The 16,317-nt window shown below is 38.6% G+C and overlaps 1 protein-coding gene across 3 annotated transcripts in view; it reads left to right on the top strand.

Annotated features, from left to right (window-relative positions):
- Window positions 1–1,029: 1,029 nt before the first annotated feature.
- The window catches only part of LOC131164360 (uncharacterized), a 28,530-nt gene continuing 13,242 nt past the window's right edge, over window positions 1,030–16,317 (top strand). The window contains exons 1-5 of one of the 3 annotated variants that reach the window (XM_058121491.1): window positions 1,030–1,291; window positions 1,425–1,556; window positions 1,640–1,770; window positions 1,855–1,921; window positions 10,424–10,473. In XM_058121491.1, the coding sequence (XP_057977474.1) occupies window positions 1,473–1,556; window positions 1,640–1,770; window positions 1,855–1,921; window positions 10,424–10,473 (332 nt within the window). In that variant the 5' untranslated portion in view covers window positions 1,030–1,291; window positions 1,425–1,472. Of the gene's footprint in view, window positions 1,292–1,424; window positions 1,561–1,639; window positions 1,771–1,854; window positions 1,922–10,423; window positions 10,474–16,317 lie in introns of all 3 variants that reach the window. The other 2 variants (XM_058121492.1, XM_058121490.1) reach the window with 2 other exon arrangements.

Below are 16,317 nucleotides of genomic sequence, written 5' to 3'. Positions count from 1 at the left end.
AGATAATTGTTTGCCTATAGTTATTCAATACATAGATGTGTACATGTTCGTAACTACTTTAATTGTCACAATTGACTAGTTTGTGGTGCCTTGTGCACATGCTTCTCGTGCAGGCGAGGCGCAGGTCACCTTAATCCAAGGTGAATGCAGTATGAGTGATGCAAGTACAAATGAGCTGGAGCTAAGTTGCAACTAAGTTGTATACGATCTTAATTCGAGATGGCTGCACTGCAAGTGATGCACGTGTGAATGTGTCATGATCCCACATTGGATGTGTATGAGGGAGATTTTGGACTTATAAGGATGGTCAGAGCAACTATGCGAGGTGCCTTTTATAGGACAAATCCGTGAGACTAATGGACGAAAGCGGACAATACCTCATTTGAGTTGAGTTTAAGACCGTTACATTTGAAATTTGAGCCACACAGGAGTATTGTCATGTGAGTGGATCCTACACAAAGATATAAGCCACTCTAACAAAGACATTAAAAATTGGACGACAGAGCCAGTCACGGTCCACATCAGATGTGTACTAAAGAGATCTTAGACTTATAAATATGATTCGAGTCTCAACCATGTGAGGTGCCTTTTATAAGATAAACTCGTAAGGCTAGTGGACAAAAACATATAATACCTCACCCGAGTTGGACTCAAAACCTTTACAAAAAGAGTCGTAGATGACTTAGAATCAACTTGCATGTGACTTGATTAGAGGTGAGTGGATTACGCATGACGGGCTATGGATGAGCTAGATATGACCTAGAGCCAACATTAAATGGTCATAGTCCTCAAATGGGCGCATGTACGCATAGGCAATGTTACCCCCTCAAACCGAGGTGCCCTTTTTATTTCTAATGGCGGGATTTGATTCCCCAATAGTTTGTGATATTTTTATTAAATTATATAAATTTTTAGATAATATTTAACGATATTGATAAATTGAATTGATTTTGATTTATATATTTTTTTCAGAATTAGGAATTCGAGTTCAAAAAACTTTATAGAGTATTTATCTGACGGACCTCTCGTACTTTGGTCCTAGTCTTTTGGCTCAATTAGGACATTCAACGGCGGGGAGCCCTTTCCCCTAGCCATAAAAGAGAGAAAAGAAAGCGAACCAAACGCTACCTACGAATGAAAAGAAGTCGAGGTTCTGCTTGCAGCAACAAAAGCAAAGAGGAAGAAGGCGAGGCTACGGTCGGCATTGGGACTTCCACCTCCATCACCGCTTCCAGCGCCGCCGCCGCCGCCGCCGCCGCCGCAGCAGCCGTGTGCTTATTTTTCATTTTTGGTGAGAAATTTCCTCTACACCCACTCAAAATTTGCGACTGTTTTCATAATTGGCATCGTTCTGATTGATTTTAGACATAACCAGAGAAATCGATGTTCAAATAAAGCTTATACACTGTTCAAATTAATGTTAGGTGAACGCCTCTTTCAATCGTAGGAAAAGGTTTCTGTCTAATATTTAAATGAAGAAATCTGAAAGCTCAATCCCTTCTTCGAGCAAAGTAAAGTTCGATGATAGCGACGACTCGGAATATTCTTCGGAAGACGTCGGTAACCAAAAGCTATTCAATTCATACGTTTCAAGTCATAGAAAAAGTATCTTCAATATGTTTAATTCTTTTTTGGCTAGGAAGGGGGACTAGAAACGGAGCTTGCTGATGTTACATTTGAAGAGCTGCAGAAGGCGCGCTCGAATGGGACACATTCTGTGTTTCAAAAATCAACTCAAGAGAAGAAGGCTGGCCGGGCGAACAAGAATAGGTATATATGACTTACAGGACTGCTTTTTCTTATTGATTTTGTTGTTTTTTGTTGTATTAGTTACTTACTAAGGAATGTGTCCAGGCCAATGGAGGCTAGTAGCAAGAAGCCAGTAAGCAGATTCAGAGAAGTGATAACCGTTCCTAAGAAGGTGAGTAAATCCATAATCACATAGTAAGTGCTGGGCTATATACACGAGAATGTGTGAAACAGATGTGCAGCCTAGCCTAGTTTTTATACCAGGCTCTGAATAACTGAAGTTTGTCTCTATAGACTGTAGTATTGGATTTGTTTGTTTTAGTTGTTTTTCCTGATTCATTCGCTTAATGAGAATTCCTGAACTGGGGCCACAGATTATCCATAAGAGCTGTAATAGGGCATTGGTGTTTCCCCGTGTCTTCTAGGCAATCAAGCAAACAGGATTTCATTGACAATTCTATATAAGATATTGGTAATTATTGGGAATCAAGTTGCTTTTTGTTGAATTTGCATCTCTTTCACCATGCTACTGATGGTACCGTGAGAGATGTTTTTCATTGTTCATAAGTTTCTCTTTCTTCACATTCATACAGTTTGAAATTTGAACCTGTGGCTGGTCCTTCTTGGCATTGGCATCAATTTTCGTTCACCAACAAATATTACATGCCCATTTGATTATTATGTTTTCTAGGAAGGTTTATTCTATAAGAGGGGCTTTTCTCCTTTTTTCTGGGCTGAGAGGGGTCAAGTCTTCATCACCATTGAATATGAGATGGAAATCATGATTGATCTAAAAACAAAGAGATGGAAATTGTAATTTTTTTTTTGGTCAAGTCGGGCTGCTGCCCTTGTACAATAAAAGAAGATGAAAGATAAAAAGAAGTGTTTTGTCAATTGTGTGATGATGCATCCAAAAAATCAAGAATTGTGAATGCTTCCAGCATGTAAAGTCCACTAAACGAACTGGTAAGAGTTTTGTGCCATATATCCTTTAGGTTTGAGAGGGAAGTAGCTGTTCCTTTGAAAGCTCTTGTATTTATCCATCTCTAAAAAACCCTAAAATTGGTGAGTGGGATCGGAAGCAAGAATTTTTCCTTTTGTTGTTTGCGAGCATACCCTTCTAAGCCCAGATCTCCTTTCCACTGTTGTAGCTGTAGCCCAGAGCTGGCTGATGTGAACAGTAGCTAGATTCCATAGATCATTAGTTCAAGTTCTGTGAAGCAAAATATGGTCCATGGACTCAGCATCGTCTTTGCATGAAAAGCATCCGCTAGCCAAGGATACCCCTTTTTTTTTATTTTTTATAGTGAGAATGTTCCCTGAAGCACCCCACCCCCCAAAAAAACAATCCCTGTTAGTTAGTGTTGGAGTTTTAAAGTTAGCTTCTGGGGGCTGGGATGTGGGGTGGAGGAAGTTCAAAGTCCTGAGAGGGGTGGTTCAGCATCTTATGGAAGAAACTCACCATGAATTGGCTATTTTGTTAAACTTCCATTTAGGAACATTCTGTTAGTTCCAGTTGGGAACATTTCTATATAAGCAGCCATAGACATATTATCGTGTGATGAAGAGCGATCATCACACATACTCACTAAAGCATCTTTTTTTGTGGGGCCAAATTGAAGATGACATGAAATTGGGAGCTAAGAGGGTGTGAGTTGCACAAGTTGTTGGGCTAAAAAAAAAATAGTCATCATTTCTAGATCAAAATGGACTAGAGCTCTTCATTAACATTTGTAGGCACTTAATCCACAGGACTGACTGTCTATCCTCTTTGGATATCCACCCACTGTACTCAAGGCTGTGGTTTAAAGCAATGATTATTCTTTGTAGAAACTCTCTCACACCTATGAATATTTAGAGCCATTATCAAGGAGGGCCTAATTGAACATCATGAGAGCTTTGAGACCCAAGCCACCTATTTGAATTGGTTGTTGAAAACCTCCCTTGTGTTTCCCGGAAGAAATCCTTTTTTTGAATATCTTCAAATCTTTTAGCCATAGAGCAAGGGATGGGGAAAAGGAACATGAAGTAAACTGGGAGGTTGGAAAGAGTGCTTTTGATGGGAGTGAGTCTTCTGCTTTTAGAGAGAGATTTTTGTTTCCAACTAGCCCAATTCTTTTCAAATCTTCCAACAATATTTCCACATATATATTTTTTCCCTTGAACTTTGCTCCAAGGGTGAGACCGAGGTAGTTGAAAATTCCCCAGCTTGCAGCCTATGATATCAGCCAAGAAAATGCTTCATTCATGTCGCAAATGGGATTAAGTTTGCTCTTCCTCAAGTTAACTTTAAAATCGCTTCAGTGCAAAGAAGTATGCACTTCATGTTAAGGATTTGATAAGCTTTTACTTGAAAAAAGTTTTCATTTTTTTTTTTCCTGGGATAAGAGAAGACAATTTGTTAATTACCAAAAAATGGAGTAAAAGTCTTGGAGGATGAGTCGTCTTGTCCAAAGATCCAAAGAACAAAAAAGATAGGTATTTGAATTACAAAAGTGCTGCCGTACTCCCTTTCTGGCTCTAAAATGACTATCCACAATTTCTGAAGCAACGAGGGCAGCATCCATGGAGGGCCCTTCAACAAAGGGATACTAGTGCCATCCAGTGACTTTCAAATTGCTTTTTGGTAGTCTCGAGGCGAGAACCATGGATAAGAGATTGTAAACACTTCCCAGCTAGCTTATAGGGTGTAATCTTTGATACTAACTGCCCCTGCCTCCTTTTTAGGGTGGAATTCATACAAAAACAACCAAGCCTTAAGTCCCACAAGGAGGGGTTGGCTACTTGAATCCTTCTCCACCAGTTTGCATGAAAAGGTAGAATTCATGCTGCCCACAAATCTACTTGATGAAAGAAAGTCATTGAAGAGCTTGATAATATCAGCTTTGAGAACATCGCAATTTGCTTGGAAAAAAAAAGATGTGGAAAAGCTGTATGTGCCTAGAGCTTTATCCTCATTACAGTTTGACGTAGGACAAGCATTAGACTTAAGAAATAGAGAGAGAGAATTAGGGGAGAGAACTAGAAAAAGAGAAGGGAAGAAGAAGAAGATGAAGAAGAAAGAAGAAGCAGCAGCAGGACAGAAGAAGAGAAAGGCAGAATTAGAGGCAGAATAGAACAGAGATGAGAGAGGAAGAAAAAGAAGAGAAATAGAAATCCTGTGGGAGAGAGAGAGACAGAGGGAAACTGCAGCGGTCTGATTTCAAAATGATTAACTGTACACTAACTTACATGTCCAACACTTACCCACCACTACAAACACATGTTTTTATAGAAGCCACAACAAAACAAGGAATAATAAATAACCCTAAGGTACTTGAACACAGAAAATAGACCTAAATTAACACAACTTCTAAAATAACCAGAGTTTCCTCAAACTAAAATATAAGAACCTAGCTACAATATAAACATCTTAAGTTCTTCATTGGTGGTTCTCAATCAAATTCCCCTTAGAGAAAACTTGACCTCGAGTTTTGAAATGGCACAGTAACAAAGTCGAACATGTAGGTAAATTAAGAGGAGACACGATATGCGTTTCATCATCAATCACCATTAGACAGATCTAGAAGATCCTCTTACTGCAAGTAGCATAGAATGCTGCAATGTCCTTTGATAAAACAACAAGTCCTCCAAGCAAGAAGTCAATTTAATATCCAAATCTATTGGCAGCTCAAGCAAATATGCATTTGGTCCATATTCTAAGATGATGGTCAATTTTTCACTAGGTTTTGTTTAGGAAAATGTATGGGGAGAAGATGAAAGGGATGGAGACACAAGTTTACTGCATTGAGGAGAAATAATCTCAAGAGGGTTTTCAATAATAGTTTCCATGATTAAAGAATTCTTAACAAACTCTACAACCCCCGATTGAAGAGCAAGATCATAGACAAACATATCTGTCCTAGTAATTGGCAACTCATCTAGCTGTTCATTGCAAGTCTCAACAACCAAGTTGGTGACAAGTCAAGGTCCATCTTAGGCCTAGAGGCTCCAACAGTGCTTAGGGTCACTAAAGACAAGTCTATGATCTCATTTTTGAGAAGAGTCATGATTCATGTCCACAAAAGAATTAAAAACTTGTGCGCTAGTAATACTCAAATTATTTATGTAATCATTATACTCAATTACGCACGCCAATAAATGAAAACTAAATTTAATGTAATAATTGGTGACACTAGAAGAAAGTTGTCTAAGATTACACTGTTGATCTAGTAATTGTTGAGAATTGCCATGTAGGTAGGAACCACATATATGGAATCTACTCATTACTTTTTTTTATCTCTCAACCGGAGAGTAAATATGGACTGATGCAAATTTAGACAAGTACCAAATAGATAAGCAACCTTAAATCAATTTTTACGAGTCCAAGTAGTGTAAGTTCACATTGTGTTACACAAAAGTCCTTGCTCTGACTTTGCAGTTTTAAGATATTCTTCAAATATTTCACTTCAATTTCTTGCACATGCTCCAAGACAACTCCACTTGTAAGATTGGATAAAGGTGGTGGAACACTAAACTTTTCCTCCAAAAATATGTATTAAACGAAAGATGGATTTCTTCAAACCAACATCTACATCTTGCGAAGGACAACCAATTTATGTCGCGAAAAATCTCGAAACACAGCGGCTGGGCCTCAATCTGAATGCTGGTTAGCCTTTAAAACTCTGAAAAATTTATGTTGGCAGTCGAATATCTCAAGCTAACTTCCCAATTTCTCAAGTTTGCATGAAATAAAAGCTCACAAAATGCAGCAAAATGTATCACAGGCTAACACTTGAATGTCTCCTAATTCTACGTCAAAATCTCAAGGAAAACCCAATTTATTGTGGTTGGAGGCAATTTCTTGCAAATCTAGGAGCAGTAAAGCACTCTGGAAGTTTTCCACTCGCAGGCTGTTGGCATGTGGGTGCGTGCACTGCTGGTGATGGCGCTCCAGCTGGTGGCAGATTAAGCGGTGGGAATTCTAGTGAGGTTGGCAGTGTATAAGGGAACTGCAGGAAGTGTGAGAATTTGAGGGGTTTTGGCTGGAAAAGTTTCAGGTGGTGGGTGGGTCCACACCCCTTGGGTGAATGTGAAATTGCAGAGAGGTGTTTTTCGGTGGTGTCTGTCTGTGGTTGTTTAGGAATTGTTGCAAAGGTCTTGCTGAAAGTTGGGGTTTCAAACCAGTGGAACAACTTTAATTTTCTGGAGAAGTTGTGGGTGAACAGTGCTTGCAATTTCTGAACTTTGATTGGCTGCATGGTGATTGTGGTTTGCTCTGATGCCAATTTGATGTAGGACCAGTATTAGAATTCAGAAATAGAGAGAGAAGAAGAAGAAGAACGAAGAAGCAGCAGCAGGACCGAACAGGACAGAAGAAGAGAAAGGCAGAATTAGAGGCCAAACAGAACAGAGATGAGAGAGGAAGAAGAAGAAGAAGAGAAGCAGGAATCCTGTGGGAGAGAGACAGAGAGAGGGAAACTGCAGCTATCTGATTTCAAAATGATTGACTTTACAATAACTTATTCGGTTAACCAAACCATACCCCCCATACCGTTAACTGAACCGTAGTTTCGGTTCGTTTAAAAATGCGAACTGAAACTGAATTGTTTCAACTGGTTAACCAAATTCAATTAACTGGTTTTTAGAATAATATCCCGCAGTTAACATGCCGAACCACTAGATCTGACTTACAAATTTAAAGCATTACAAATTAATAAATTTTCCTCCATAATAATGAACATGAAAATTTTACTATATTTATCATTAAAACTTAAGCATCAATCTTATTGCAATAAAATTGTTTTTAAATTTAAATTATTATAGCAGTATATAATATTATATATAATATGTATTTTTATAAATTTATAACATATTGGCTTGGTTTGGTTAACCATGCATATTGAATGAACCGAACTGAAACCTGAACCAATAACTGAAAGAATTAATAACCGCAAACTGAAACCGAATCGAAAAGACAGTTAACAGTTTTTTTGGTTTAGTTTTAAAGTTTAGTTCAGTTCATCTAGAATTTGCAAATACCTTCTTTGATGTTCCCATCTTCTTCTAAAGCTTCCCTATTAATTTCACATTATTCAGAGTATTAAATCTCCTATGAACAGTTCTTTTGGGGGAATAACTTGGTGTTACGGTCCCTTTAATGTCTGCAAGCAATTTCTTCCACATTTATGATCCAGGATAGGTCTTTTTTCAAAAGTGTCCTTTTTGGGACCTTGAGAACTTTCTTTAATGTCAAGCTCTTGAATTTTCCTCAAGATGGCATCTTTCGTCACATGGATATTTCAGTAAGGTGTTTTTATTCTACCATTTAATATTTTTTGCAGTCCCTTTCAGCTCGGAAACCTTCAAAATGTAGAGCAGACCACCACTCCTTGGTAAGTTCTCCAAAACCTTCTTGCTTGAACCTCATGTTTTCAAAGCAGAAAGGAGTTGGTCACAATTTACTTCCTGTGTGTCCAGCAAAATTGGGAAATGGTCAGATATAGGCCTAGGGAGGAGCTTTTGGGTGACTTATGGAAATTGTTCCTTCCATTCCATCAATTAAAAACCTGTTAATCCTAAAAAAGGAAGGGGTCTCTTCAGAGTTGGACCAAGCAAAAGGCCCCCAATTGGAGAGGGTCGGTAAGAGCACTCACATTATGGTATTCCAGAAATTCTGTTCCTAAAAAAGGAAGGGGTCTCTTCTGAGTTGGACCAAGCAAAAGGCCCCCAATTGGAGAGGGTCGGTAAGAGCACTCACATTATGGTATTCCAGAAATTCTTTCATTCTTAAGTTCTCCATATTTCTTCCCTCCAATAATTTAGAGAGCATCCCACTTTCATTTAGCTTCGAAGAGTTCATTTCAAATTAAATGTCTGGAAGGTCTTTAACCTAGTCTGTAAGTGCAAAAGCCCAAGTGAGGCTGTTGTTCAGCTTCCTGAAGAAGCAATGCACATATTAAAATTCTTGTACATTTTCCTTCCAGCTGAGCTGACCAAGAGCACTCCAGCACTGTGGACCAGACTGACTGACTGAGGTAAATCCTTGTTGCTATTGTATTCCCAGATGCTGATGATTTGGTTCTTGTCAAAACATTCCATCTTAGTCTCTTGCACGCTGATTATACCCCTTTCTCGTTCTAAAACACTTTATGGTAGATGATTTTTAGATTTATAAAATTCCAGGAAATAAGTCCTAACTTCATAAATTGAGCAAGTTACCCCTGCTGCAACCAGCCTCATCAGGATCTGAAAAACTCCAATTCTTGTCATGGTTTACTGAAAAATCTTACCTCTTCAGTTGCCTGCTCTTCTCTGACTTCATACTGCTGCTTCTTTTATGGTTTTGTTTTCCTTCCTGTCTCCCCTTTTTTCTTTATTGCCTCAAGAGGCTTGTAGATTTTTCTTCGAGGCCATAAAATGAGACTCCAATAGCTTTGCTAACCGTTTCAATTTTCTGGAGAACCCAGTTAGCAACATTTTCCTTGAACTGATCGTTGTCTTCATCAAGGCATCTGATTTCCGTAAAGTCTGAAGATGCTGGGTTGTAGTTCAAGAGTGTCTTGTTACTGATAGGAATTAAGGCTAAATTAGGGTAGAGCTGTTCTGAAAATGAAAGTTCATTCCTTGCCTGGTTGCCAGAATCAAAGTGTGCTGCTTCTGTGTTGCAGAGGACTTGGGGGGTGTTGACGGTGGGCTTCCAACCTCCTTTGGCGAATCAGGGACTTTGCTGGGCTTTGGATTAAGAGAAGGGTCAGGAGGACCTACCAGGCCATTGCCATTGAGAAATAGGTAAATAGGCCTGGCCTTGAGTTAGAGAAAGAATTCAAAGGGGTTGGCCTGAAAAAAAAACACACTCCTCAAGATCCTTAAAGCTGCTGAACTCCCTGGACCCGGGAAAATACGGCCCACCTTTTTCAAATCTGAGCCTGCCATCGTCTGAGCAATCCATCACTGCTCGTGCAAATGGGTGTGTGGGTTCAGAAAATCCTTTTTAAGTTCTTGGTTTGCACAGCTTGTCGATAGGGAGATGTTAATGCAGTGGCCTCAGTGAGGACAGGAGCCCACCGCCTCCTAGGGATTCAGTCTCTTGGTTACAACATGGGATGAAATCACTTGTTACAGTGGGGGGCAAGGTGACCAGAGATCGCTGCTGAAAATCAGGATCAAAGCCTTTCACTTGGGGTTAGGACTTAGGAGTGATTCTTCCACCCAGTTCTTCTACTGCAATTGAGATCTTATGCTATCCCTTTGAGTTGAAGCCTTTTGGAAAGGCGATATCCATCTGTTAATCAATCTCCATAAATGCAATATACCTGCCTAATCCGCTCCTTTTGAGTTGAAGCATTATGGTTTTCCCTCCTTTTCTCATCCTTCTGAGCCAGGAGTGGTTTGTTGCTGTCCAGAAGTCAGCCTAGAAGTTGAAAAACCAGTTCACCTCATCCAATTCTATGAAAGATGGAAACCCTTCAGCTATGATATTCAGCTACTTTGAGTAGACCCTTTTTTCCCCCTTATTGTGCTGCAGGTTGGAAAACTTCCTTTTCTCATCCTTATGATGATTATTTGTTTGTCATAAAAAAATTGATTCATTATGTTCTCATTGTTAGTCATTTCAGGTGTTATTCCATGTTGATTTGTTGACTTGATGTATTCCTGTTGCAAAATTGGTCTATTTATTTTTTTTCCTTTTCAGGTTGTACGTGACCCCCGTTTTGAAACTTTATGCGGTAAACTTGATGACGGGTAATCTTCTGTCTTTTTCTTTGTGCGTTTGTGTTCACCCGAGTTATTTTATTTTGGTTTTTGGTTTTTTTATTTTTATTTTTTTCCAATTCACAATCCCATGAGTGTTGTATTTATCATACTAGTTATGGCTGGGAGCATGTGCCAGACATTTGCTTGACTATTTGTATTTCAAAATTATTTAGGATTTTTTAATCTGTATATGAAGGATTTCTTGTAAAGAACCATATGTGTCTTCTTAGCCTCTGTTGTCATAGTTCAGGAACTATGATATAAAATATTATTTTACTATACTAGCCTCAGGATGGAGAACTTTAAAATGCGAAAGGTCTAGAAGTGCTATTGTGTTTTCCTTGTGCACTATGCATACATAGTATATTTGGGTTGGGTCCTCGCAAGATGTTAAAGTTAAAAAAGGAAGCAAGTCGCCAAACAAAAGGTGTTGTAATGAGCTGTCAAAAGAGCCATGGGGGGTAAGAGGAAACTCAGTATCAAATAATACGTGTTGTAACTTCCAAAGTTTTACCAAATATGCATAGTTAAAGGTAATTTGAAAAGCTTCTTCATCTTGAGGTAGCTATTGAGTCATTGGACTGATGATGCTGGGCAGGAAGCCAGTAATTGGATGGATCAATTTGACCGTCTTTGAAAGTTGATTCCAAAGAATAGGTCAAGGTTTTGTTGCCTCCAAATCCAATAATGCTTGGTTAATTAATAATAGGATTATTTTGTGCAGGAATTTATTTATAATTAGTGTGAATGTGTGATTTATAGTTGATGGTTGTAATTTTATTGCATTTAGTTTCTCTTATGAATACATTGTTGTAAAAGGGTTGTTTAGATTGGTTATTTTGGTAACAAATCAGATTTTATCACTGTATCGATGAAACTTTGAAATTTTCCCGTCTCGCTCTTTCATTCTCCCTCGCCCTGTGACAGATGCCCCCATCCTTCCTCATTATTCTTCTTTAACTTTTTCCTCCTCCCTTCTCTCTCCTCACTGTCTCACCTTCATACCAGATCAAGTGATGAGACAAACAAGGAGAAGAAAACTTTGGAAGTGAAGGAAATGAGGAAAAAGGCCTTTTTTGATGTTTATTCTAATGAGAAATTTATTAAAATTTTAATGGTATACTCTATGAGAACATGTTACTTTTTTTTTTTTTTGGATTAGAAAACATGTATTAAAAGAGAACAATCAAAACTATAATGACAGGAGAACAATATGTCCTCCCAAAAAACTAAAATAAAATTTTCAATAAAGCTGCCGACCAGCCTATAATATCTTTGAAGGTTCAGAAACACTATATCTGATGATGAGCAAGGAGAGGTTGTAAGATCCTTGAAGGTTCTCATATTCCTCTCTATCCAGAGGGTTTGCAGAATAACAAACCACACAACTCCATAAAGCTCTTCCCTTTCAACTCTTTTCAAAGCCCCTAAATCTCATTGGCAAGAAGTCGCAGACAACCTGACAAATGCATTACTTTTGATGTAATATTTATGAGTTATGACACATCTGCAAGATGCAATGTAGTACTTTTGACTTCAAATTATGGCTGTTAAAAATTGGATTCCTGTGTGGGATTGTTGAGGGTTGGATTAGTTGGCCTGGATTGGATGGTAGGATGTATTGAGGATTGTATGATTCTTCTAATGATATAAATGAACAAAAAAATGCTTTTATATGTATCATAAATTTAAATTTTGTAAACCTAAAAAATTGTCTTGTAATTGCCTAGGACTAGGAAAATAACAAGTAGCTTATAAGGTAGAGTCGCTATGTAACAAAGAGATCAAGTTTTCAAATTGTTGCATTCTTAACTTATCAAATTGGCTTGTAATGAAGAAAGGAAGTTAAGGAACACCTAGAAAATAAAAAAAAGAACATAAATTTTACAAATTGGTCAACAAACAACCATATACATTAACATCTAAAATATTTTTAAAAATTAGTCGCAGTTTGAGATTTTAAGTGGTACTCTAGTTATGCATATGGTTCATTGAGTTACCGTAAAAATTCTGAAAATCTCAACGTTTACCTAGTTTCATTTTGTTTTGTTGGTTCAATGAGACAAGACCATAGCTCTTCTTTTGGAAAGAGAAAAACCTAGGGCCCGTTTAACGATGGAAAACATATTTCATTTTCCATTTTTAGATTTCCAAAGAATGATAATTCCGGCTTAGTTTTAGTATTTAATTATTTGTGATTGAGATACTCTAAAAATTGAGATGCTCGTGATTGAACTGGAGAGAACAGTACAAACATAATTCTGCGATGGTTTTTTCTCCCACACAAAAACCTTTTCATCTTCATTTCAATATCGTGCTCTATCATTGTGCTGGTAGATTTTGACGGTGGGGGTTCATTCTGTCCATATCGAAGGGAAATCCTTCGATTTGAGATTGGACGGAGTGGGGAAGGTGGCAGCTCCGTTCGTTCTTCAGACTTGGCATTTGGCAACACAATTGATGTGTAAGACTTTCACCAGCTGCTGCTACATGATTCTTGCGGGGAATTTCGTCTCTTTTTGGAAGGTTAAGCAAGGGTTTTTGAAGATCTTGGGTGGGTTCACTGACTACTAGATGGTGATTCATGTGGCGAGGCTAGGTATGTTCTTAGAATTGGTGCATGGTTGGCGACGTAAGAGGTAATCTATCTTTGTTCCTGAAGGTTCCAAAGGCGATGGGGGGGCTTTGATTTGGGGAGGAATTTAGTGCTTTGTAGGCTCTCTTCATCCTGACACCACTGGTGTAGGGAGTAATAAGATCTTGGAGTTCATGGAGTCATGCAGTTTCAGAAATAGAGTTGATGTTGGTGCTCTTGCAACTTCTAAGGGTATGCCGGAGGTGGTGTGTGTTCATTGTGGGGGGGAAGATGCAAGAGGAAGTCCTTCAGCCTGTTTTTTTTTATCAGTCAAAGCTGCTAAGGGCAAGGATTCTGGCAGGGGGGCTGAGTTCAGAGGTGGCTAAATTTCTTGCTTGGACAAAGGATTGATGAAGATTAGATGGGTTGGGTCTGGGTCTTTGACAATAACTTTAGACCTGGGCCAGCTGTTTGACTGCAATATAGGCCTTTTAAAACAGCTGATGGGCCTTTCAGCTGAGGAGGCCCAAAATCAGAATTATGATCCTACTTTGCGCTGGCTTAATGAGAAAGAAAACAATCCAGTTAAGCCTCAGCTGGGCCAACTGAATGGGAAGGCCCAAAAGTAGTCCTACTGGCTTTAATAGCCCGGTTGAAACTTGAAAGTAAGGTTGCCAATCTAAACGAAGCACATAGTCTTTCTTCTAAATCATGTTAGTGGCGGGACTTCATCTTCCTTTAGAGCAGAAGCAACCTGCAACTGCATTAGCGTTTTGCTTGACCTCAAACCAGATCCATGGTGGTCAAGAGGAGAGGACTAGCTGTTCTGATAACAGAAAAGAGAAAGAGGTGGTAATAGAAAGGTTGGTTTCTAAATATTCAAATAATATTTTGGAGGGTGATTTTTTGCCTGTTCAGAAGAAGTATACTAGCGGGCAGGGTTCCAGGAATGAAATTGGGGAGATTCATATAAGAATAGTAATTCTTGTGAGAATGAATTTAGGATTTTATTGTGGGTTTGGAAGGAATTTCAGATGGTAGGAGAGTCAATTCAGATAATTTGAGAGATCAAAAAGGTTTCATTTGTGTAGGAAGTGCAAAAGGGTTTTTAAATGAGGGAACACCTTGAAGAAATTCAAGATTCATCTAGTAAATAACAAAAAAATTCTTAAGAGAGATTCAAAAGGTGGGTTAAGTATAGTGGAGGGACCAATTGGTGAGAGGGCTAGGATAGTAAGATATGGGCGATGTTTCGGATGATGATAGTAGTAGCGATTTTGATTGTGATAGGGGCTTACTTTTGGGTCGAGCATGGTTAAGATAGTAGTGATTTTGATTGTGATAGGGGATTACTTTTGGGTTGAGCATGGTAATTCTTCTGACTCTTCTTCTAATTGTATCAGGAATTTATCTTATGTGCTGCCTTCTCTAGAAGGGTTAGATATTAATATTTTTGAGGATGACATTGAATGAAGAGCTAAAGGAAAAAGATGGAATTCTGCCTACACCGGCTCAAGAAATTTCTGGAAAGGATCTTCAAATTTAGAGTTTGTTGGATAACTTGGGCCTCAATTTGTTTGATCATGGAGGGAATGAACTTAGGCTTGATGGTGGTGAATCTAATGTGAAGAAGGGTTAGAGGGAATCAGCAGATTTGAAGTGTTCGGTGAACTATGATGGAAGGATAAAAGTACACCTACATTAAAGTCTCTCTTTAGAGTAATATGTCGTTCCCCTCTCGTTGTTCGGCTTGGAACCTTGATCCTTCTTTAGAGTAAAAAGTAGAATTTGAAGAGAGTAAAAGTTCGAGTGGTAGTAGTAGCACAATTCGTAAAAAGTCAAAATGTGTTCAAGTAATAACTTTAGAAAATGCTGTCTTTCCATCATGTCATAGTACACCTACATCTTGATCCCTATTTAGAGAAATACATCTTCCCCCATCTAAAAGATTTGCTTGGGGATGTTCATTGTCACTTAGCAGGTCTCTGGGCGCTAGTTCTCTCTTCAGGAGGGAAGTGCCTTTCTATCCTCATAGCCCCGTTTGCGAAGTCCCATAAAGGTGTAGGGTTCAGGACATATGAGGGATAGAAAGGTGCTTTCCTCCCTCTAAATCCTCTCCTTGGCTTGAAGAAAAGTAGCTTAAATTTTCTGCTTAGGTTCATGAAGGTTAACTATCGAGTTATAGGAACGAGTGTTTAAGATTCCTTTCTTCCATGCCTCAGTTGAAGTGTCATAAGCCTTCGTTTGGTTTCTTAGGGTGTTGAGTCAGTTAAAAGTATACCTGTACTTGCTGTACTGTAGATTTGGCATGAATCCAAAAAGTACTATAACAGAGGTATGCGATAGGAAAAGATATGACTCTCTGAAACAAGGATAGTTTGATTGTTGGGGATAAGCTGAGTGATTTCTTGGCTGAATTTTGTTTTTGTTTTTTTGTTGTATTTTTTTTATTTTATAATTTTTGTCTTTTTGTTTCTTTTTTCTTCCCCCCCCCCGTTGCTTTTGAGGATTTAGTATCCTTGTGCTGATTGTATATTCTCTCTCTTAATATATCTTTTTTTTTAAATATAAAGAAAAAATACTTCAATATTCGTATTAAAAATATGGAAAATAAAGAGTTTGTTTAGTTGTGCAAAACAAATTTTCATTATCATTTCTATATTTCAAAATAATTACAAAAAGACAACTTGTTACACTTTCAGATTTTCTCTCCCTTTGCCATGCTAAGGGAGATTGGAGAACCTCTGTCTTCATGGAGTGAAAGTCATTCAACCTTGTGCTTGAAGGTGTGAGCATTGATCTTCTCCGAATAGTTGAGAACTAGTAGGGAAGAAGGATTTCCATCTTTTTAGAAAAGGGGGAAATCGAGTTGCTCCTCTTGTTGTTGGAAGATTTTGGAGATGCTGCAAGGAGAGGTGCCTTCCTTCCTTCTGGAATAGTCGTACAAGATCAAAGGAGAAGACCCTCTGCTCCAACTTTGGGAGAATATGTTAAGTAAGTTTCTTGCCCTAACTGAGACCAATGTTTGGAGGGTGGAGGGTCGTTGCCCTCCCAAAGGTTTCTACTCGAATGGGTGGTTCAAAATCATTAGCGTCACCTTGGAGCTGGGTAGAAGAGTTATCCCAGCCTCCCCTCCTTGCTCCAAGACAAGCCAGAGAAGATGAAGTCTTTGATCGAGCCTCTTCAACCTCCCCATCCAAAAACCAGGTCATCCCCCTTTTCACCTTCACCGAGGGCTTCTTCTTTTGAGGTAGATT

This window comes from Malania oleifera, chromosome 9 (assembly GCF_029873635.1).
Source record: "Malania oleifera isolate guangnan ecotype guangnan chromosome 9, ASM2987363v1, whole genome shotgun sequence".
NCBI classification, from domain to species: domain Eukaryota; kingdom Viridiplantae; phylum Streptophyta; class Magnoliopsida; order Santalales; family Ximeniaceae; genus Malania; species Malania oleifera.
This window is presented reverse-complemented; position numbering and strand designations above follow the sequence as displayed.